Source organism: Anabas testudineus, chromosome 22, assembly GCF_900324465.2.
Source record: "Anabas testudineus chromosome 22, fAnaTes1.2, whole genome shotgun sequence".
Classification (NCBI taxonomy): domain Eukaryota; kingdom Metazoa; phylum Chordata; class Actinopteri; order Anabantiformes; family Anabantidae; genus Anabas; species Anabas testudineus.
The window spans coordinates 7,105,229-7,127,997 of NC_046630.1; the positions used below are offsets into that span (position 1 = coordinate 7,105,229).

At 40.6% G+C, this 22,769-nt stretch overlaps 1 protein-coding gene across 3 annotated transcripts; it reads right to left on the bottom strand.

Annotated features, from left to right (window-relative positions):
• Positions 1-1,004: 1,004 nt before the first annotated feature.
• On the bottom strand, positions 1,005-21,593 carry gna11b (guanine nucleotide binding protein (G protein), alpha 11b (Gq class)). Of its 3 annotated transcripts, XM_026339290.1 has the most exons (8): positions 21,458-21,593; positions 12,912-13,096; positions 11,952-12,106; positions 10,600-10,728; positions 9,577-9,705; positions 7,014-7,143; positions 6,665-6,818; positions 1,005-6,237 (listed from the first exon to the last, which is right to left on the bottom strand). In XM_026339290.1, exons 1-8 carry the CDS (start codon positions 21,591-21,593, stop codon positions 6,047-6,049), a joined length of 1,209 nt encoding a protein of 402 aa, XP_026195075.1. In that variant the 3' UTR covers positions 1,005-6,046. The 3 variants fall into 3 exon arrangements, with proteins under 3 accessions (XP_026195075.1, XP_026195076.1, XP_026195077.1); XM_026339291.1 differs by lacking the exon at positions 10,600-10,728 and having other exon boundaries at positions 6,047-6,237; XM_026339292.1 differs by lacking the exon at positions 9,577-9,705 and having other exon boundaries at positions 6,047-6,237.
• Positions 21,594-22,769: the final 1,176 nt, after the last annotated feature.

Genomic DNA, 22,769 nt, shown 5'->3' on the forward strand with positions numbered 1-22,769 from the left:
TGTGTATCAAACTATTTATTTACTAATGTGTCTGGTTTAATAAAAGCCATGTAGACTTTCAATATCCTGAGTAGATAATATAAAGTGTGGGCTCTGGGACTCTCTAGTTTAATGTTTTGTATTTCTGTAAATGCTGCTGCATTATTGACATCGTGGCTCTTTGTTTGTAAATAAAGATTTGAGTCTTACAAAAAAAAAATAAAAAATAAAAAAAACAATCACCCGGAACACAAACCGAGCAGCGGAGGAGCGGGCGCCCCCTGCGGCACAGCGGCGAACTGACCCGCCCAGGCACAGAGGAACTCCATCCTCAGGTACTGTATGTTTGGCTTATTTCACATTTGGGCTGTAAAATACAAAAGAAACTTCAAAAGATGAAATATATGTTAAAGTAAATAAAAAAAGATAATCTATTGGTTTATAGAGAAGCTAAGTCATCCACAATCATCATTTAATAACTGATTATACAGGTCTGCAATCTAATACAGTCATCACATGTATTCTACTTTTACATGGTTAGAATTTTTCAGTTTTTGTTGAAATAGGCAGGTATGTTTAATAATGTTATGTCACAGTCACTTTAAACTGTGTAGATGTACAACAGATACTTCATGATTGTTAGTTCTGCATGCCCACTGAATAATTCACCTGTTGTTGTATTGTCGTGTAATCTCACCCAAATGTTCTTAAGAGGTTCACTCAGATTACTACCAGGAGTTTAGAGCTATGTTTTAGGGGCTGCTGTTGTGTTAACTTAGAAATCCAAACATTAGCATTTTATATTCATAAGAGAAAACAGAACAACCAAAGGACCAAACAGCTTTAAAAGTTATAATAATCTAAATGACCCATTTATAAGAATATAAAAAAAATGGCAGAACTGAAAGTATAATCCATGAATTACACATAAGGGATAAATTCTGAGTGAGATGATCACACATTATAGGTAAAACTGAAACAGAATTTGAAACAGAAAATCACAAAACCCAACACAGACACCATCAGCAAGTATAGGAACAAATTTATTTCAATTTAAAACAGATACCTTGTCATTATGTTTCTCTCTTAGAAGGCGGCAATGATCATAAGTCGTGTTCATGTTTGAATGAGGATCAGGCAACAGTGGTTGAAACAAATACATGAAACACATAAAAAATATATGGCAAGAGTTATGTAAATCAATAATTGATAATAACCAACTGATTGAACCCCCTTCATCGAGGGCTCTGCTTCAACGAGAACATCCAAGCCCTCATTTCCAACACAAAATAAACAGCACATGCAATAATAATTACAGTTTCTTAAAAAAACAAACAAAAAAAAAAGATTATCTTTTAAATCTTCAATCTTAAATACAGAATAAAGTCTTTGCGTGTACCTAATCATCTATCCATTTAGTCTCTGGCGTGTTTATTTAAAAAGGGGGACCATCTCATATGGTGGTCCTTTTGATGATGACCACAGCGTTGGCACTTAGAGAGAGCCTGGCTCTAGAGAGTGGGGTTGGCACACTCAGTATAATACATAATTTACATTTGGTTTACATACAAAATAATGAGGGGGAAAAACAAACGGCATTTTATACACCACTACACAGTTGACCTTCAGGTTTCATTGGAGTGAGGAAAAAAAAAAATCAAGTGGTCCTAAATAATAGTGTTCTGGTAATGTCTTATTAACAGAGGGCGAATTAAAAACAAACAAAAACAAAAGGGAACAAGCTTATGTTTTTGAATATGCACCAACTCCATACTGATGACTGAAAGATAAGTGTGATTTCATTTATTCCAACAAGCCCACAGCACTGCTGCCCTCAAGATCGCAGAAAATGCTCCGAAAAGGGCCAGCAACACCATCTTTCATTATTAAAGGCAATGAAAGGCAATAAATAAGAGCGTTGTAAAACCAATCCAGTCTTTTTACTGGTTAATGCTCAAAACGGACAGGAGTGAAAGAATGAGGAGGAGAGTTAAGTGTCATGCAGACTTCCACTTGTCTCTTTCCAGCTTGTATATATGTCGAGATAAGCTGTATCAAAAACACACTGTGCAACACTGGGCCACTAACAAACTACCAAACCCACACTAACAGCCAGTCAGCCCTTCACCATGTGCCAGGATTGTTGTGTCAAGTTTAAAAATACATTTGTTTTTGTTTTTTTATCCCCACAGTTAAAGCGAGCTGCACTCAACACACAGTAAATCTTAACACAACTACTGATAAATACTTCGGTATCCATACTGGTAGATTGTTCCACTCAAACGGTGCCATCCAGACCTTCTTAACGACAGCCGTTTTAACGATTGGCTGGCTGCTTCATCAGCACAACCTTTATGCTATTTTATGCAGACATATTTCTTTTTAATAAGTATTTTAGCCCCATTACCTTAGTATTCAATCTGCTTATTGTACAATAGGTTTTCTGATTGAATCTCCATCTTCCTGGAAGCTTTTGGTTGGTTTCGTTAAAATAAAAAAAAATAAAAAACAAACCTTGGATTGACATGAAACTGGTTTAAGATCAGTGACTTATAATTCATTTAAATTTTTATAAACATTGTGTAATAATGCAGACCAAAACGTATGGGACACATTAATTCAGTTAGATGCACCTAAATTTTAATACTGCAGTAATTACTGTGTACGTCTATATAGAAACGTACGCAGCGAGGTACGAACATTTTAAATTTGAAAAAAAAAAAAAAAAAAAAAAGAGATGGTGTTGGATCAGTACTTGGTATACGCTGAGTTGATGTATCAAAATTGGTTTGAGATCTAAGAGGTGGTTAGCACTCGTCATCCAAATTCACACTGTCCTTCACCACGACATAAGCAAGTGTGACAGAAGAGAAATAACACGCCTTAATATCTTATCATTGTAATAAAAACCATGTTTTAACACTCTGAAAACTGTAATGGCATTAAAAGAAACCAGCTGTCTAGAAGGAAAGGAATCAGTCTATAAACTGAAGCATGAACTGTAGTACAGTGCAAGAGTTTTAATTAATGGGTTAAAACCCACAAACCACCATCCTTAAGATTTCTTGGCTGTCAGCTACAACTCAAATACTTGGGGGAAACATGCAATACTTGTTCTGGTAGTAGTGTCTTCAGTGTTTAGCGTTTTTTTTACACTGCATGAGGTATTACATGTAACACTGTGATACCAATGCAATCAAATAAACAAGTAGTAGTAAGATACTGGGTCCACCTAAATCACTAAAGGGCCAGATACATAAAGAAAACCGCTTAGTGTTCCCTATACACACACATACACACCTTATATTTGCATTAACACTCTGCCTATACTTCTTACGCCACATACTGCTAGTATTCTCCATTTATAGACAAGGTAGTGGATGACTTGGTTCACTGTGGTCCTGTACTCCACTCCCCACTGTCTGATGCCTGATACACTGATAGCCCTTAATGAGGATGAGGGATAAGTCACCTGTAGAAAGGTCAAAGACCCAAAAAAAAAAAAAAAAAAAAAAAAAAGTATATCTGCACTTCACTGGCACTGTTAAAGCAACCCCCAAAAAACTTGAAATGAACTATGCAAAAAACAGACAATGGAATATCTGTGTTAAGTTACAAATAGCAAGCATGGACCACATAGGTCTTCAATCACTGATAAAGTCCACCTACGTTCATACTGTACATTTAGGTGTGCATTACAGCGCTGCGTCTATAAACCAAGAGATAATGCTTTCTTTAAAAAAAAAAAAAAAAAAAAATTGAGGGCTCCTAAAGAAGATTCAAAAGATAAAAAAAAAAAGAAACCAAAGAGTATTACCATGGATGGAGATGTGATGCAATTACAACAGGAAATGTCTCGATAAGAAATAAAAAGCAGAGGATAAAGTCCTTACTATACCAGACATTCGTTTTTACAGCAGTTCAGACTCAAGTAGGCTCCGTCATGAGAAAAGGAGCACTTCAACATGACAGAATCAAAAGCAGTCAAATTATCAACACTTTCAGACCTGGTCCATAAATTAGATAAATAAAACAAAAGTCTTTAATTACTCTTAAAATCATCTTGTAACCATACTGTGACAATTTTACCAGCCCTAGTTAGTGTTACTCTGGAGCTGTTGCAGTAGTATGGAGCTGCGAGGCTGGTTGGGAGGAACCTCTTCTCTCTGACTATTGCTCCTTGCCGATCATTTTCTCAACACCACTCAGCTCTGTGTAGTCCTATCAGGTGAACAAAATCCATAGTCACAGTATCAATACTACCATAAATTCATAGGAAAAAACTGTATGCTAACGAAATACTTTTTTTTCTTTTTTTTTTTGCCAAAGATGGTGTACCACAGAGCGTTTTTGTACAGGAGTGTTGCGTGTATATGTATTTACAGACAAATATACACAAACAACATTTGCAGACTTCAGAGTGCTTTTTCTGTGAAATGTTCAAACCCCCCCACCCCCTACACCCAACAGCAAGCAATCTTTTTATAAACAAAGTGACTATACAGTAAAAAAGTAAACAGAAGCACATCCTGATATAATGGATAACTACGTCACCATCAGGAAGTGTATCTGATTGGACGGCTGATTGATGCAGTGTGATGTCATCAGACATGTGACCACACACCGCGGGTGTGGGTATGTTTCATTTACAGCTTTCATTTTGTTGAATGAACGACGACCTGCAGCGTGAGCTACAGTTGTGCTCTGTGGGCTGATAAACACTGATGGCATCACGCTCCCCTTCACATCTGCTTTCACTCGCTACTAGTGTTCTGCAATAGAGTGTGTGGGGGGTCTATCAGTGGAGCCAGACGCTGTTAAGGTCACGTGGAATATTGTCCCTGTGAATCCATACAGAAAACATCTGGAGGAGGGAAGTGATGCGACTAAGTTGAACATAAACATTCGACCTAACAAGGAACAAGTCCAGTTGCCATGACTCAACTTCCAGACCACCTCACCTGGATGACTGAGAATCTTCACTGACTTAAACATAAAATTAAAGAAATCTTTAAAGGATACTTATGTCAAGTAAATTTCTGGTTGCTTCCGTTTGAGCTGTTTGTGTCCGAAGGTTCTTCTACAGATTTCTTATCACCATTCCATTTAACCATTACTTGTTAATAGTAGATTTAGCAACAAATTTCTATTCTTAAAAACATTTAAAAAATCTCAGCAATGAACAGATTTCGATTAGCTATTTCTTTCCCTCTCGTGCTTTTTTTTTTAATGTGTGTTTTACATATGCATTTACTTCATAATATAGATTTCTATTTTTTGCGACAGCAATGCTCACACTGGTGGGTACATTCATAGATGCGAGGTGGAGACAGAATCCTCAGCGCTGTCCCCTTGCGTCCCGTTTGCAACCTCACATCCTGTCCGAGTGAATAGGAAGTATCTCTTTTTCAGCACCGTGCCACTGGTCTTGGGTGGTTTCAGGATGGACGGTATTGACTTCATTCTAGGAGACAATGGAGGATCTGATCTCGTACCACTGAGGGTCAACTCCAGAGGGCTGTAGGGCTTTGATGCTGCTATTTACCAAAACAAAGCTCCTTCCTAGCCAATGCTGCCCAAAATACACACACACACACACACACACACACACACCAAAGTCCCCTCCAGTCACTGTACAGCCCATGTGAAAGATTTGTGTGTCAGATGAAATGTGCCAGAGCCAGCAGCCGAGGCCAAATCTGCACACAGAGCAGCTTTGGAAGGAGCGAGGACTCTGACACGACAAGCTGCCGAGTGAAGGAGGAAGAGGGCGAGCTTTGGTGAAGGAGGAGGGGCGGCGTTTGCAGGTGGGAGGATCTGTGAATGTACTGTACTGGGGAAAAAAGAAAGGTTTCTGTTTGTGTGTGTGTGTGTGTGTGTGTGTGTGTGTGTGTGTGTGTGTGTGTGTGTGTGTGTTGTGTGTGTGTGTGTGTATATATGTGTGTGTGTGTGTGTGTGTGCGTGTGTCAGCATGGTGTGCTGTATAATGCATGTGGAGTTGAGTGCACACTTCCAAAGAGATGTGCTTTTGTGCATTGGGGAGGAGGTGTGTGTCATACACAAGCCCTCACACCAGGTTGTATTCTTTCAGATTGAGCTGTAGGATGGTGTCTTTGACAGCTGCAAACACAAAGCGGATGTTCTCAGTGTCTGTGGCACATGTGAAGTGAGAGTAGATGATCTTGTCGCTGTCTGGGTTTAAGTCCACAAACATCTTGAGTATGAACTCCCGTGCTGCCTGGGCATCCCTCTGGGGACCTTCATTTTAGAGACAGATGAGCACATGTTAGTGTGGAAATGCTGTTATTTATTAGCTTATTAGAAACAAATCAAAAAGTGATGAGACAAAGTCACATCAACTTAGCCTGTGATGTCAGCATCATGTTGTGATTGTGTGCGATTACAAAATCCTGTGGTTGGCCAGCTTTGCTTTTACACTACAGAAGTTAGTTTGAAGTGAGACTCGGACCCACCTTTTCAAGACTTATTGTTTTGATTGCTTGATCAGCATCAAACAGTGTGAAACAAACAGGCAAATGCAACTACGGTGTTGTCAAACACACAGCATTCACACACACTTCAGCATTCACTTAATCTATCAGACTAATCAATCTTAAAATGTCTAAACGTAAAATAATGCACCAAATTGCACAAAATACACAAACCATAGTACAGGTGATCTCACCATCAAACTCTGGGAAATAGTCCACCAAGTGTGAGTAGGAGATCTTCTCCTCTAGCAGATCCTTCTTGTTGAGGAAGAGGATAACTGATGAGTTTTGAAACCAGGGATAGGTAATGATAGTCCTGAATAGAGCTTTGCTCTCCTCCATACGGTTCTGGTGTGATGAATAAGGAAGTCAACGGAGGTGAAACAATAGTTCTGTCTCTACAGGTCTTTATACAGTGTTAAGATGTATGTCATTCACTACACAAACCAGGCTGACGGCAAAATTGGTTTTGCTTTTGTAACTGTGTTGACATGCACATTTTTAAACAAATAAAAAAATCACGCTGTGTTTCTGTCCACCTACCTCGTTGTCCGATTCCACCAGGACCTGGTCGTACTCACTCAGCGCAACAAGGAACATGATGGAAGTGACATTCTCAAAGCAGTGAATCCACTTCCTCCTCTCTGACCTCTGACCCCCAACATCCACCATCCTGATGTCAACACGAAGGTGAAGATAATGTTACAAGTGAAGAAGCACAAAGAGGGGAAATTGTTTTAGGATACAAGTCTTGGTGGACCAGTTCATTTATGTGATTTAATTAAACAATCCAGTAGGTGTTTAGTGTTTAACAGGGCAAAAGTTCAAGCTTTAAATATTCCTAAATGGTGGAAGAGCTTTATAGACAGGACTTTGTTGTTTTTACAGAGGTTCTGAATCCATCAAGATAGATTTAGTTATCCCACCAAATTGTAATCGGCATAATCTAGTAAATACAATGGATTATGACAAGCTTTGTACAACAGAACACATATGCACCAGATGAGCTCTGACACAATTTCTCAATACACATTTGTTTCAGGTCCATCTGTCCTGAAGACGTTATCTGGTGTATGTCTTCCTTAAACAGTTTCAGCACATGACCCAAATAAAAATATAGTCTCTCATCCTGGGACGCATAAAAGCATATTTTTACTATCATCTAAGAAGACATCAAAAGTAGGCCTATCATTTATTTTAGGTCCTGACCACTTTTGTAGTGGTGCTTTTTTCCAGAAAAATTAAATACCTGATGGATTCAACACCTTAAGAAGAGGATGAATTAATTTCACCTCTTCTTCATTGATTTTATTTAAAGAGTCTGTGCTCTTCTCACAAAAAGAAAGATCTTATCCATGAGTTTATTTTTCTTAAAACACCTCTATAAATGGCAAATAAACAATTGAAAATGTGAAGTCTGAATATGGTTTTGCCCTTTTAAGTACTCTAAGTGAGTCTTGCATGCTCCTGCAAAGATGAAAGCTTCTCACTTAAGACAGAACTAAAATCAGCTTGAAAGCCACTCAGTTAAGGAATCCGTTTATTAATGATCAATGAACAGAAGCTGCTTTCCTGTAGAAACTGCACACACCTGTAAATGACTGATATTGTTTGGAGCCGATTATGAATGGCAATTTAATATTTACACAAATAAAAAATTAATTTGCTAAAATTTGTATTCTCTGTATTTTCAATCTCACTGTCCCATAATATTATATCAGTAGCTATACTGGAAGGTGTATAGCTACATCCAAACAATAAGAATTCTTGAACAAATCTTACTGGAATTCCTAAAGTGAGTGGCATTCATCTGGTCATACAGTGAGTCAACATATCTCATAGTGAAAGCAAAGAATTATAATGCATTCATTTCATTACTACACGCCTATGTCAGCCATCCTTTGTGGTCATGATAAAGCACTACACAAGAAAAACTATGAAGTTTAAAAACACATTTAGAAAAAGGTGGGGAAACAGAAGGGACATAAAGTCGAGGACAAAAAAAAGAGATGGAGAGGGGAGCAGGAAAAAAGATAGAGGACAGACAGAGGACAGGATGTTGAGCTGAAAGGTCGATGAAAGATACAGGGAGCACCTGTGGTGGTGGGATCCTTTTCAATGTAGGACGACACATCCTACGTCATCACATGAGGATCTACAAGCTGAGAAATCAACTAAAATAACTGAGCAAAAACTGGCATTAAAAGTCGAACTTTAGCACATGTGCCGGAATGGGTACAGGCTGGCATTTGCTGAAGCCATTCATGAAAAGCAATCTGGCCTCAAATACTGCCTAATAAAATGTGTGAATCCTCATAAGGTTTAGCTTTCCTGAGCTTCTTCTTGACAAGGTCACCCTCCACTTGTCAGGGAGTTTAGGTCCCAGTTTTATTAGGACTTCATTTGTAACAAGTGATTCAGGCAAATCTTTCATGTGAAGAAAGTTTTCTTATCAAAGTCTATATGTAAATGGAACTTATACTAATCAATGCCTACTAAAGCATATTTTGGTGGACCTCTTGATGCACAGGTGCAAGACTGCAGGCCAGGTGCAAATAGGTCTCTCAGAAAGCTGCACGTCATAATTCACAATGCATTGGTGCCCCCTGGTGGTGGCCCAGTCCACTGTGGTCCACAGAGACCGGAGGCCAATATAGGCCCTGCAGGACCTGCTGCTCAAAATAACATTCCTCCACCATGGAGAGGACGACCTCATTTCTTCTGCCAGCCAGAGAGGAAAGGAGAAAAGGAGGAGGAAGAGAGGAGGTGACCCATTTACAGAGACTGGGCGGGCACCAGAATGTAGGACTGTGAGTTCATTAGGGGATTGTTTTGTGTGTGGTACAGTTGCTGTTGGTGGCAGGAGCTAAAAGAAAGTGTAAAAGACTGTAAAATGGTAATGTAACTATTATGGTTGGAGGGAAGGGTTAAGAGGTCTGTGTAAGAAAGTCAACTGTATGTGGCAAACATCACAAGTCCCTTTAATTAAAGGGGAAGACACTTTTGTTAACTGGGGTTATGGAAAAAAACACATCAGATGACTTATGAGTGAATGTATGTCACAACATAGGATGGAGGGACTAAGTGAAATGTGGCATCTTTCTACCTGAAAATGATGCTTTGCAAGTCGAAGGGGTACTCTATGATTCCTGTGGTGGGGATGCGCACCCTGAGCACATCCTGCTGAGTGGGAAGATAGTTGGGATCTGCAATACGATCCAGATCGGAAAGATAACTACAGGCAGGCCAGGAAGGGAGAGAGAAAAAAAGATGGGAAAACAATTATATAAAGCGTGACTAGCAATTACCGCAACCCCCTGCCATTCCAGGAAGTGTGGATCACTCCTGTTGAAGAAGCTTCTCAGAAAAGGCCACATCCCAGGAAAAAAGGGTGTTAACTCATGGTCACTGTTCCACTAACACTCTCCTTCCATAAACCAACAAACCAAAGATTTTTGGCATTAGCTCTCAAGTTGCAACTATTTGCAGTGAGGCCATGTAGTTTGTGGGTTATGTTTCAGACAGTGTAGTGACCGTAGTAGCAGTGCCTTGAGCAGCAAAAACAGCAGCACCAGGAAACGGATAAAGAAGGTTTGGACAAGTATGGTATCAGTGATAACAGGAAACAAATTCTCAACATTGTTTAAAACAAGTCTAAAGTCAGAGGTCTTCTAGATTTCAAACAAATTTGGAAACATTTCCTAGAGAATCACTGACATCACTGTCTAATCCTTCTTCACCAGGTATTTGGTGGCTGCTCCTCACACTCTACAGTGCAGCACCTCTGGCTTTAGTTTATATTCTGGGGTCAGAACCTCAGAACAATTAGGAACACAAACCACTGACATCTAATGAGGTTAACCAACCTTCCCCTGAGGCAAATTGTGTCCAATCACACTATAATCTTTAGTTTTCTCTGCAAAAGCATTGTGAAGTTAGTAACTATGTTTGAATTCCACTGATAGGATAAAAATAATCTTGGCATTTTCCTCTTTTTTTTGATCATTATTATAGAGTTCAGTTTACAAGAATTAACCATTCTGAACTAACGTGTTAATATCCTGCTAGTCATCAGTGGTTTCTGTCCTCTAGCCATGATGATACTGCAGTCCTGTGGCCTTAGCAGTACCTGAAGATGACGTTCTCCAGGTCAAATGGGTACTCTATTATACCCGTGGTGGGAACACGGACCCTCAGCACATCCTGCTGGGTGGGAACATATCCCTCCGAAGTCACACGGTCTATATCGCTAAGGTAACTGGAGATATACATGAACAGTGTGGACAACACTTACATTAAGACACACTGAATGATTTTCTCATCTTTCTCTCACTCAAGACATGCAGAACAAGTAGACATGTAGCTTATACATTTACCATCATAGTGAAAATTGCACAGCACGCAGACTTACATGCATGCAGATTTAAAACAAGATTTAATGCCAAGACAGAAAGTTCACAACCAAGAGGCACTGTGAAGTTAGAGAAATGGCTTCAGCAACTTATCCTGAAAATCACATTTTTTTTTTGTGGCAAACAGTGTGTACACCATGCCATTCTTTTTTATATGTGGTTGGGGGTGTATCTTTTATTGCTGACAGTAAAGACAAACCTGAAACTTAAAATGAAATCATAGTAGGTTTCAGCAAATCTGAGCATGCTGTGAAAAAAGCTACATGCTTTGAAATGAACATGAAAATTAAGAGTGGAAAATTAATTTAAAGTCGTTTTTTTCTACCTGTGTTTTATATATTTCTCTATGACACTGCTAAATTCTAATATGGGCTGGTGAATTCAGTCATTTTATAAGCCAAAACTGTATGTAAACTAAAGACTGATATTCTTCCTTGCACAGCATTTATTATAAAACCCACAAGGTAACCAGCCACATATCCAAACACATTCCAATTACTCTGATAAACGATCATCTTGATCTATGGGGACAACTCAGTATTCCTGCCACATGCAAAATTAAACGGTCAGTTCCCCAAAATCACACAAAAAAAATACAATTTAAATAAAGGACTGATGCACCCACACCATTCAAATTGCATGCATATTTGAGTGCAAACATAGACACACATACACCTATTTCCCCACTTAATCTAAAACTTTACACATTAAGTGAGACCAGAGTGTGTACACAGGCTTGGAAACCAAGATGTAAGGGTTTTATCAATTATTAATTTTAGATTTACAAAAGGATTCCAATAAAATCTTGTCAGCATTTTATAGGATAATATCAGGTTCTATAAAAGCTTACAAAGCATCCAATAGTTTATTTTTAAGGAGAAACAGCTAAATTAACCACATTGATAAAACTCCATCCCAAATTATGCTTATTCCCAAACCAGCATTACACACACTCAACAATTACATAAGCATAACTGTGTCAGTCACATTTACACAAATACCATTCTTAACTCCTAGACAGACATCATGACCATTGTCTACACAAACCCACAGAGATGGACAGACGTACTATTTAGTGGAGTCAGACAACTGGTACTCTCTGCGGCGGTCATAGGCCTCCTGGATCCCCGGGTCAGCCCACAGGCTTTTGATGGCTGCAATGTAAGGGTGGTCAAATGAAGAGATCTTCTCTATGTCCACCTCCTTCACAAGCATGGCATTAGACTGGAAAGACACAGGTGACAGAAAGAAGGTTAGACAAGGTGAAAAGACAAGATAAAGGATAAAGATAAAGGGGAAGAACATTAATAACAATAACACTTCTAACTAAAGCCATTTTCACTTTTATCATCCATTTATTTATTATTTTACTTATTCCAAGCATGATGTTCCTGCTAGAAAGTACTGTAAATGTTTCATGTCTTTAGCGTCAGTAGAGTTTTCCTATGAAAGACCAGATACACACATGCATACACAAAAATCTAATTATCAGATTATCTAAAGAGGTGTTGTGATCTTATCTGTTATATTTCACACACAAGAGCTCATTAGAGTCCATTTATTTGCATTCAGGCCTATAAAATGACATTGATTGCTATTAATGATGCACTGTACGTCAGTGTACCGAACCTTTTGAAGATAAATAATATAAGGGTATTTCGGATTACAATAAGCACTAGCAATGTAATGTTAGCATTAGCAGCAGAGTAGGTCATCTGCATTTTGGCAGACAGAACCCTAAAGGCTGCACCTTAAATACAAAAACACAAAAAATAACCAATAGATTAGATCCAAAAATGTATCAATATGTTAATTCACAAAAAATAATCTTTAGGTTCAGCCCTACTCCATCGTTTTCACAAAACTCCATCCCTATGGCAATTTAGATAGCAATAGATCGATTTAGATAGATAATACACACTATGAAATGCTATGCAGCATACACAGATAATATTATTCAGTAATCACACCTTTAAAAACAAAGTGTAAATAATGTTTTCTACTCTTATGTCTGTGGGTCAGTCCCTACCCGATTCTGTTCATATTTGTAGGGGATCTTCAGAGTCTCAGTAGCGCGGATCATAGCCTGCATGGAGGTGAAGATATTCTGGTAAACAAGCCGGATGAAGCCTCTCTTATCTTCATCTGAGTAGCCGGCTCCATGTATGATCCTCATCTGCTTGATGAAGGTGCTCTTGCCACTTTCCCCGGTACCTGAACACAGCACAGAACACGCAGAGAAAGAAAAAGAAATTGAGACCTGCGAAGTTACATTGTGGGTGAAGTGAAATTGCGTTGCAGAGTCACGTAAGGTCTGGCATGTTATCAGAAACCATGTTGGATGAAAAGGCCAAGAAGCTTGAGACTAAAGGGTTTATATGCAACTGTTTCGTTTACCAAGCAAAGCCACAAAGTGAACCACACAGTGCACACACACTGCAGCACAGATAGTATCAGACCACTTACAGGAAACTCCCACTGAGTTCACCAATATGCACTAAGGTTGTGTGATAAGAAAATGATTTTGTCAACTATCCATTTCTCTTTCAATACTACATGTTGTCTACTCTTGATATAAAGGTGATAGAAAAGAGAACAGGCATATAAGTGTGTATCAATTTTGTTGTGACGGAAGGAATTAATCTGTGTTACAAGTCCTAATCGGTCATAAAGTCACTGTCCTTTCCAATTAGTGCTGAATTAATTTTGAAGTCAAGTTCTGTTATGACAGAACCTCAAGAACATGCTAAAGTCTGTTTGTGTATATGACATCTTAGATATCTGTAAACCAATAAGCTAAGCAAATCATGTTATGAAATCCCTCTACTGAAATTCCAAGTTCATTAACTACACTGGTTACAACTGCTAATGTGTCAAGTTGGTGGAGTGTGGAAGCTAGTTTAATGACGATGATTAAGAAAATGAGTCCTACATTCAGGACCTAACAATGAACTGCTTCTGCCAAAAGGTCTAACAGCAGGGGTCGTTGTCAAAACGCTGCATTCCTTCAGTGATCCTCCTCTGCCCTTCTCAGCCCATTTCTGGATTTAGGATAAGATCAGTGCAATATTTCAAGTGGTCTGAGTTCTACAAATGTACACATATGGTAAAGGAGCCTAAGAACAGAAGGCTTATAGGCATATACATTAAAGCTATAATTCTGCTAATATTCAAGCAAAATCTTCCTTGATTTCAACGTAAAAATGAGAATCTCTGCACTAAGCTTTTCAGGAGCTCCTCTTGCTTGTGACATGGGCCTGTTGGGCCTAACCCACATTTCACACTAGCCCGCTATGCTCTACATCATGCCCAGAAACATCACCCTCAGGCTATCAAAAAAAAAAAAAAAAAAAAAATTAGTGATGGCATTTCAGTCTTCAGTGAAATCAAAAGGGATCAGGTACATCGACACAACTGAGAGGGAAAAACAAGGAGGGGAAAAAAAAGACACACTCATCGCACCACCACCTACATTCAAGGTTTTTGAAGAGCAGCCATATTTCCGTTACCATGGCAACCACTCCTCTGTCTCCCTCTCTTTTTCATTCCTGTGTTTTTTCCTCTCTCTCTCTCTCTCCCTCTTTTTTTTTTTTTTTAAACCCCTCCCATCCGCCCCTTCTCTCTCCTCTCTTTTGTGGCAGACAGTAAATATAACTGTGAGCCCCTCAGGCTTGCTCTGTGCTCTCCATCTTTTGGTGTACCACAGAGAAGAAGAAGGGCCTTGACTCCACTAAGACTTTGGGGGGGAAAAGGCTGGTCTCAGGTCAGTACCAGGGGATTCCTAACACCAAGGACTAGGAGAGATAGTTGCTGCTCTGCTGATGCAGGAAGAAATACCTTAATCCCAGATACCAATTGTGGGTTTCAACACTGTGTCCATAAGTGGAAATAACCCTCCTCCATCTTCTCTTGCAACAAAATGTCCAATTTTGGAGAACAGGGACTAGATAGACTATGATTGAGTAAAAAGGTCTTATCTTCACCCCTTCTCCTGGATGAATCAATGTACTGCAGTAAATGTTACTATAGTCCCTACAAGGTAGTCAGTCTAATAAAAAATATGATTGTTGAGCTAACAAAAGAAGTCAAGTACAGAGAGTGTATTCTTTGTATTGGACTGTGGCAGCAGTGTCCTGTGTGTGACTGCAGACTGCTTCAGCAAAGGAGCAAGAGAATCACTCTCTCGCTTAATGTCTGATTTATTTCTCGTGACCCCGTCACAAGATCTCCCTCCGCTCTGTTCTCTTAACTGTCATGTCCCTCTTCCACTAGACAACACACTACGAGCCTCTGTCTCCCTATTTTTCCTCCCCAGATTGTAACAACGCCAGCCACAACCATTTCCATGCCCTCACCAGCTCTCCCACACAAATACACGCTCTGCCCCCTCCCATTCGTCACAACCCCTCCTAACCTCCCCTAGGCTAGAAATATGCCTCTCCATTCTCATCCCTCTCTGTCAAGAATTTTGGATATTCATAACTAGAATCCATCCATTCTTTTTTGGTAATGACCTAGAAAAAGGAGGTCACCTTTTAATAGCTCACACACTACTTGGGTTTGATAATGCTTTTGGTTCTAGGTAGATATAAAAAAATTATTATTATGCCCCAATGCAACAGTCCAAGTTAACTACAGAGCCCACACACCAACACCAATCGTCTTGGTACAAAGGTAGAAAAGTCTCAATCAAGGGTAAATGAACGACAATGAGCATAATATTAAAACTTGGAGTGAACGACCAATTCAAAAACAGCTACTGAAAGAAAACAGTATGAAATAGTAAGAGCCATCATGTAAAAGACCAAATTCTTTACCTGCCTCTGTTGCCAGGCTATCTTTCATAAGCCTTTACATAACGCGATTGATGTCAGCTTGTGACACAACACCTGATGGACTTGACACGCACACCACTAGTGCAGCAGTTTTGATGGAGCCCAGGTTGTCTGTGTGTAGGGGCTGCTTTGTTTACACCATCTACTTCTATTGTGTAATTCTTCCATCTTACTTCGTGTGTAGTAATGGATAGCCACTAAAGGAACCATGCACAGACAGGGCCATCCCGGGCAAACTTAACTTTGCAGGAAAATGCCTGTCACAGCTTTCGATGAACAGGAAATGGGGATTATAACCATCTTTGTATATATGCATGCAAATTCACACATAAAAACAATGGTGCATTGGTAGGAACAGTGTTTGCTTATCTGGTTTTCTAAACTGCCTTTTAGGCAGCTGATCGCAATCCAATCTCAGCAGACAGGGAAAATTTGCATAGAAACAGCAGAGGTTAGAGTATTATCAAAACCTCAAAATGAGTTACATGCAGGTGTGAGCATTTTGATCACTACCATGTAAAGATACTGCATGAATCAGAAAGGCACAAGGTTAACCAAAATGTAGCAGGCCGTGTCTCAGTCTTTCACTTAATTTGTCTAGGAAACTGGCCTCTTTGAGGCATAAAGTATAAAGGAAGAGGATTGAGCCAAGGTAGCCTAGAGCCTAGAGCTACACAACACACACACCAGCTGCCTAACCAACTGCGGACACATGCGGATCCTATGGCCAAGCTTAAGGCGTTGATGTTACCTACACTGTGATGGCCCATTTCTTCCCTTTTTCCTGCAATGACCTGGACCATGCAGACAGTGTAGTCAAACAAAACCACAGACCATTTGTTTCACTGTTTCATTAAAGCTTTTCAACGTATTGCTTTTTGTTAAAATGAGGTCTCTGCATCTGCTGAATGCTACGTTTGTGGGTGTCAGAGCTGTAAATCAAACATATATGCCGTAGGATGCACTGCACATAATACAAACACTTATGACAGCTTTGTCTGTTCACCAGTTAGTATGTGCTGAGTGCTGTTCTGGTTGAGTGGGTGTGGGTGCGCAAAAAGAAAAAAAAAAAAATCAAATACTGGCTTTACAAAAGATTTGGAGCAAGCTGCAGTATTTTAGTCTGAAATACACACACTGTGCTCACTTCAACTCAGCGGCTACTAACTAAAAACAGACAAATCCTAGATGCTGACATTATTTCTTAAGCCGTAGCTCTTATTTTTGGGAATCTCATCATGGAGATTCTATGAGATAATGCGCCGTGTCCATACAGGGGCGTTACAAAAACATACATTGTACATATGTTAGGTTTTAGAAGAGTTCACAACTACATTGTAAGCCCAACATCCTCTAGAATATGATGTAAGCATGATCTATCATTTCAAACATGGGTAAGATGAAGTGACAGAAGTTGAAACGGTACGATCAGAGGGATGTGTGGGCTTTACTGTACACAGCAGCTGGTGGGAGTAAACAGGAATGAACATGCCACCCTGTCAGCACAGAGAGGGCTGAAGAAACTGGCAGTGAACAGAACGTCCCCGTCCTGTCTGGGGACCGGGGTAGCAGTATTATGTGGGACAGTCACCATCTAGCCTCATTCACCTCCATATCTCCAGAGAACAAGCAGTGACCCCATTTAAGAATGTGTGTGTGCGTTTGTCAGTATACTACGGAGCAATACGACATGCAAAAGACACCATGTCACGGAGACAAACAGCAAGCAAGGCTTGCTAAGGCAGAGGGCGATTGCCTTAGCATTTACTGCAAACAATTAGTGATGTAGAGGGGGTGTGGAAGGAGAAAGTGGTTATGTTCTATAATGGGAACAAACTGAGTGCTGATGTTTGAAACTGTACTCTCTTCATAAGAGTCTATAATGCATTGTCATATATACAGTACCTCATCAATTGATCAGTTCTTGGAGAAAACCGTTCATGTTAAATAAACTAGTCCTTTACAAAGCAGTTGCATACTGCATGAAAGTCATTTTTTTAACATTTTGTTTTTTTAAACGTACCACAATATTGGATTAAAACAAATGTATTTAGCTGCCCTAGAGGCCAAGAGGTGTAAAGGCCGATTTATGGTATGCACATCAGCATATTCACATTAGTAGTGTGACATAAATTGTCATCTGCCCAGGCTCAGAAGGGTCTGAGCATCCCCTGTGGAACCATCTCAATTCAGTCCAAAGGTCTGTGGTCTGTGTGCACGGTGAGTGTGCATGCAAGAGACATGTAAACTGGATGCTTATTTTGTGCATTGTATGTATGCACAATTTCTATTCCCTTTTCTGACTTTTTCATGTTGTTCAGCCAAACACAACAAAGGAGCTCTTCTTGCTGTCAGGAGGTAACATTCATTCTACATACACACATGAATACAATGTCAAATTGGAATTGCAAAAGCAGTTTCGTAACGACTTCCATTTTTAAAAGTGTTTGATCTGACCATCATAAAGAGGATTTCAGTAATAACTGTCTATCCAGATAGCTCCACATACACTAGCATTAAAAGTGCAGTACTCACACACACAGAAAGACACGCAACCACTGAGGAGTAGAGCTAGAAGATCCCTATTGCCATATATGATCAAAATAAGATGACTTGGCAAGAGAAAGAAGGTCAGCAATAAACATCTGAGGCTAACCCTGATCCTCTTCCTGGTTCAATCAGACCATTCCTCTAAAGGATGTCTTAACCTGGTAACAAGACATTCTGCTGATACAGGGAGGATCAACAAGATCAAGTGAATCAATCAGGATTTGGCAAATGACCGCACATTTAACCCATGCTGGGATGATGTGCAGTCCACAACATCTTAAAGTCGTTAAATACTGTGCTTCATAAATTCTCTGATGACCAAAAATGACTCTATCCTAAAGATGGTGATCACGTAGTGAGAGTAGTGTCATCATCACTAAACAATCGTTTATTCGTATTTCATGTGAAATTCACATCTTCATTTTTTAAATAATAAAATGCCAAATGGTACACTTACAGCTTGGCTGGGAGCTTACAGTTTAAATCAGTCAGCACTTTCAGAAACCCTAAAGTGTTTGCCCTTCCATCTCACTTTACTGACCGTTCACTCGCTCCAGCAGTTCATTTACCCAATGCAGCAAAGGCCACAGCTCCTGGCCTACTGTGTTTTGACCAAGTAGAGGCAAACCACTGGTCTGTAGAACAGGAAGCTGTCAGTATGGCCTGATATGGCTCTCAGTGACAGGCAGCCAGACTGTGGGCACTGCTGTAGCCCCGGCAGTGCTGTTATTTTCTAACTAGGTAGCTAAGCTTGAAATTGTTATAGCTTTTACCTACAAAACTACACCTAATCTTCACCCTCATGGCATTAGTAGTCTGGAAACCCCTGTCTGTATCTGGCATAACCTCATAAGAGTTTTGTTGAGACAAGGCTATTTTGGCAATGCACCCTGGCCATATAGTAAATTCTGCCAGGAAGGGAGAGGGACTCAGAGGGAGGGTGGACCTAAACTACTGAGAGACAACCTTTTTTTGCTACAGGAAAGCTGCACGCAGGAACAAAAGCAGCAGTTTTGATTTAAAACTACATTAAAGAACAGCAGCAACTCCTCTACCGTAACTAGAGAATCTGGAACTAGAGGCTAAGGGCACTTTTTCTGATCTTAAATTTCAGAAATATTCCCCATTACTTATTAACTGTTCAATCTCTACCCTTTACTCATTTTATTATAAATGCATGCACACAACATTGAAGAATGGGAAAAGAAAACTGCATGCCTCCATGCTGAACTATTTCAGTACTAAAGCTACAGCTCTCCACAGTAACACATTATGTACGACTAAAACTGGGCATACTTGGCCAGAAAGAGCTGCTGGGTACATTCTTGCAAGCCAAGCTGAAATGTACAACGCATTTCCTGAATGTGCGCCGAGCTACGGGGTAACTGATGACTGAATAACTCCCACAATAATCTACCTAGATGGGCTAAACAGTCAGTACTCGTTATACATCTCAGTATCACTTTCCCTTTACTGTAAAATGTACTTGCTCTCCTTCTTCTTCTGGTGAGGTGTACAGGGGCTGGAAGCTCGTTGAGGGCCTGAAAATAATGTCAGGGGATAATAAGAGTCGGTGACATCTCAAAGTCTAAGCAGCGGATGTGTTTAACCAAGCCTATTAAGACCTGGACTAATCCTGCCTTACACGTCCTTATCCAGGAGTAAACCGACAGCCTTAACTCACACACGATGGATCTCTTACAGCATGAATGATTTCAGATTTGCTTGCTGTTGGTTTTTTTCCCCACAAACACTTTAGTGTTTTTTATAAGCAAATAACCTAAAAAAAATACTAAAGAGCAACCTAAATACTGAAACTGCACTAGATGCAAAAGCCATAATTGAGACAGAGAGTGTAAATGACTGAATCTCTAGATATTCTGAAACCATTTCTTGAGTCTAACCTTTCCCAGGTCACCTGGCAAGAGAAATATGACTGCAGCAGACATGAAAGCAAATCAAACCAAAACACCTTTTTAACCGTTCTCTTTGTCCAATTAGAATAGCCTGCAAAAACAATTAAAACGTATAACACGTACATGGTAGTTTATGTCCCATCGAAAGTATGGCTCTAGTGTGGCCTACTTCTTAGAGCTGAGGTATTCAGCAGGGAAATAAAAAGACACACATGTCAAATAACCAGGGCTGCGTTCGGTGGACAAGAAATGAGAGCAAACGTTTTGAAACCAAGGATGCAGCCTAGATACCTTTAATTGTTCTAAAAATGGACACCTGCTTTTTCGCTGCTTTGACACTAATCTGCTGTTTTAAGAGTCTGACAGGTCGCATCATGCACATGCTGTTAGGAGTTAGCCTGCTAGAAGATGGAGGAATACAAAATTCAAGTACATGTGTGATAAAGCGTAGCCTATTGTTCCTCTTTGTGTCCACGGAACTATGAATCAATGCAGCACAGAGCAACTTATTCAACAGCAGCTCCCACCTGCCCACACACCAGCTATAAAAATAGCTAACCTACTCAGCTAGACTCCAGGATGAGGGGGCAAATCCCTCAGTATCCTTGTCCACTGTAAGGGTAGATGTGTGACACTTACTGCACGCTAATAAAGACCAAACAGACAAATAAATGAATGAATGAATAGGCGCCAATCAGGGTCTGGCTCAGACACCTCATCCACTTGTAGAAAATGTTATGCAACCTGGTGAAAGCAAAAGTGTAAAACAAACCACAGCTGCCGCTCCTTCTTCTGTTACCAAGTGACAATCTTCACGTTTAACCACCACCAGTTGCCACAGGGGTGGTGTTTGAGATGGATGAGCTTGAGGGCTAGTTAGTAAAGGTCAAACTAGTCCACTGACTAACATGTGGCAGCCTGTAAACGGTGAAACTCAACGTTGCTAACTTCGATACCAGATGAGCTGCTGCCTGCATCCCTGTGCCATTATATACACTAGAATGAATAACAGCATGGGTGGCTAGTGGGCTTTAGCATAAATGCTCTTTTAAGTCAGCTACTTAACCTAAACTTAACATTACCGACAGGGCACGCATTTTAAAAACCATGCCACCACGTTAGTCATACTGAAACATCCAAGCTTCCAGCTAGTTAGCTATCTTAACTAGTAGCATTTGCTAGCGCTGCAAAGAAGGCCCAAGGAGATTAGTTTTTGCATAAAACGCCACAAGACATCACGATACACGTACATTTAAAATGAACATGCCACATACCGAGGAGAAGCAATTTCAGCTCTCGCCTGGAGTCTCGCTTGTCTCGGCGGAGTTGTTTGTCAATTTCTGCATTGATTCGTTTCGACTCCTTCGCCTCTTCGCTCAGGCAACAAGCCATCATGGACTCCAGAGTCATCCCCTCTGGTTTTGGCAGCCCGGTTTAGACGGGACCCGACAAACACTCTCCCACGGTTTCAGCTTATCCCGAATCCCCGGTCCTCGCTTCGACCTCAGGCGAGGAGGTGGTCTGTCGGGCTGGACGGACGTGTGGACGGGACTGGGGGAGGGGACACTAGCTAGGGGCCTCGCCGTCAAGTTGTCCCCCCAGCCGAGAACAAGTGCGACTTCACCGGGGTGTTCTCGGCAAATCACGGGAGATTCGGACAGGGGAGGGGAGTGAGGAGACGGCGGGGCCTCCCGGAGATGCTCTACCGTAACACTGCTAATGTGAAAATTACTGCAACAGATTAGCCACTTGAAATCCGATTTATATCATTAACTCGGCCCAAATTCTGTCTTCACAATCCGCCGATAGTGATTCACAACCGCAGTGTCGCGACATCCAAAGCCCGTTTCAGCCGATATCTGTGGAGTCCCTCCAACGTTAGCTAGCTAGTGTGCGACAGAAAAAGCAGTAGCACTGGCTAATAAGCCAACATTAAAGTGATGCCTATTATTGCACTATCCACGCCGCAGCAATGCGTCCGTAATCTGATTTACTACATTAACTATCGCTGGCTAAATCAGACGTAACGGCTACTAAAGCTAGCTTGCTAACCCGCTAGCTCCCTCAACAACGCCTCGGCTAATGTTGTGTCAACCCGCAGTGATTGAAGCAGCAGGCTGGTTGAAGGAATTTGTCCGCCTAGCTAGCAACAGCAGCGCAGCACCTCATCACATCCTGGCTCATTTTAGCGGTCAAATATAGGGCTACTGCCACAGCCGGTAAGATGGGCTAAAATGCGTGCCGAGCCGGCAGCTGTAGCCAGAACCGTCTGCGCTGGGAAAACAGCTGGCTGTCGGTAGCGCGTCGCTGAAACGAGGTGGGCACACGGAGCAGCCCGATGCCAAGTGAGGAGGAGGCGGCGGCGAGAGTGAGGTGGTGAGTGACAGACGGAGGGCTGCATGAAGCAGGTTTGTCACAGACCAATTGAATGAACAAGGCGGGTCTTCAGGCTGGGTCTGAATGTGAGCACTCAAGTTAGGTCTATCAGATGCAAATCCTAATAGCTATGAATTAGAAATGTTTTTTTTTTTTTATACATTCCTGCACCTGGTGCATGTTTTCTGCACAATGTTCTGCCCTGCAAAA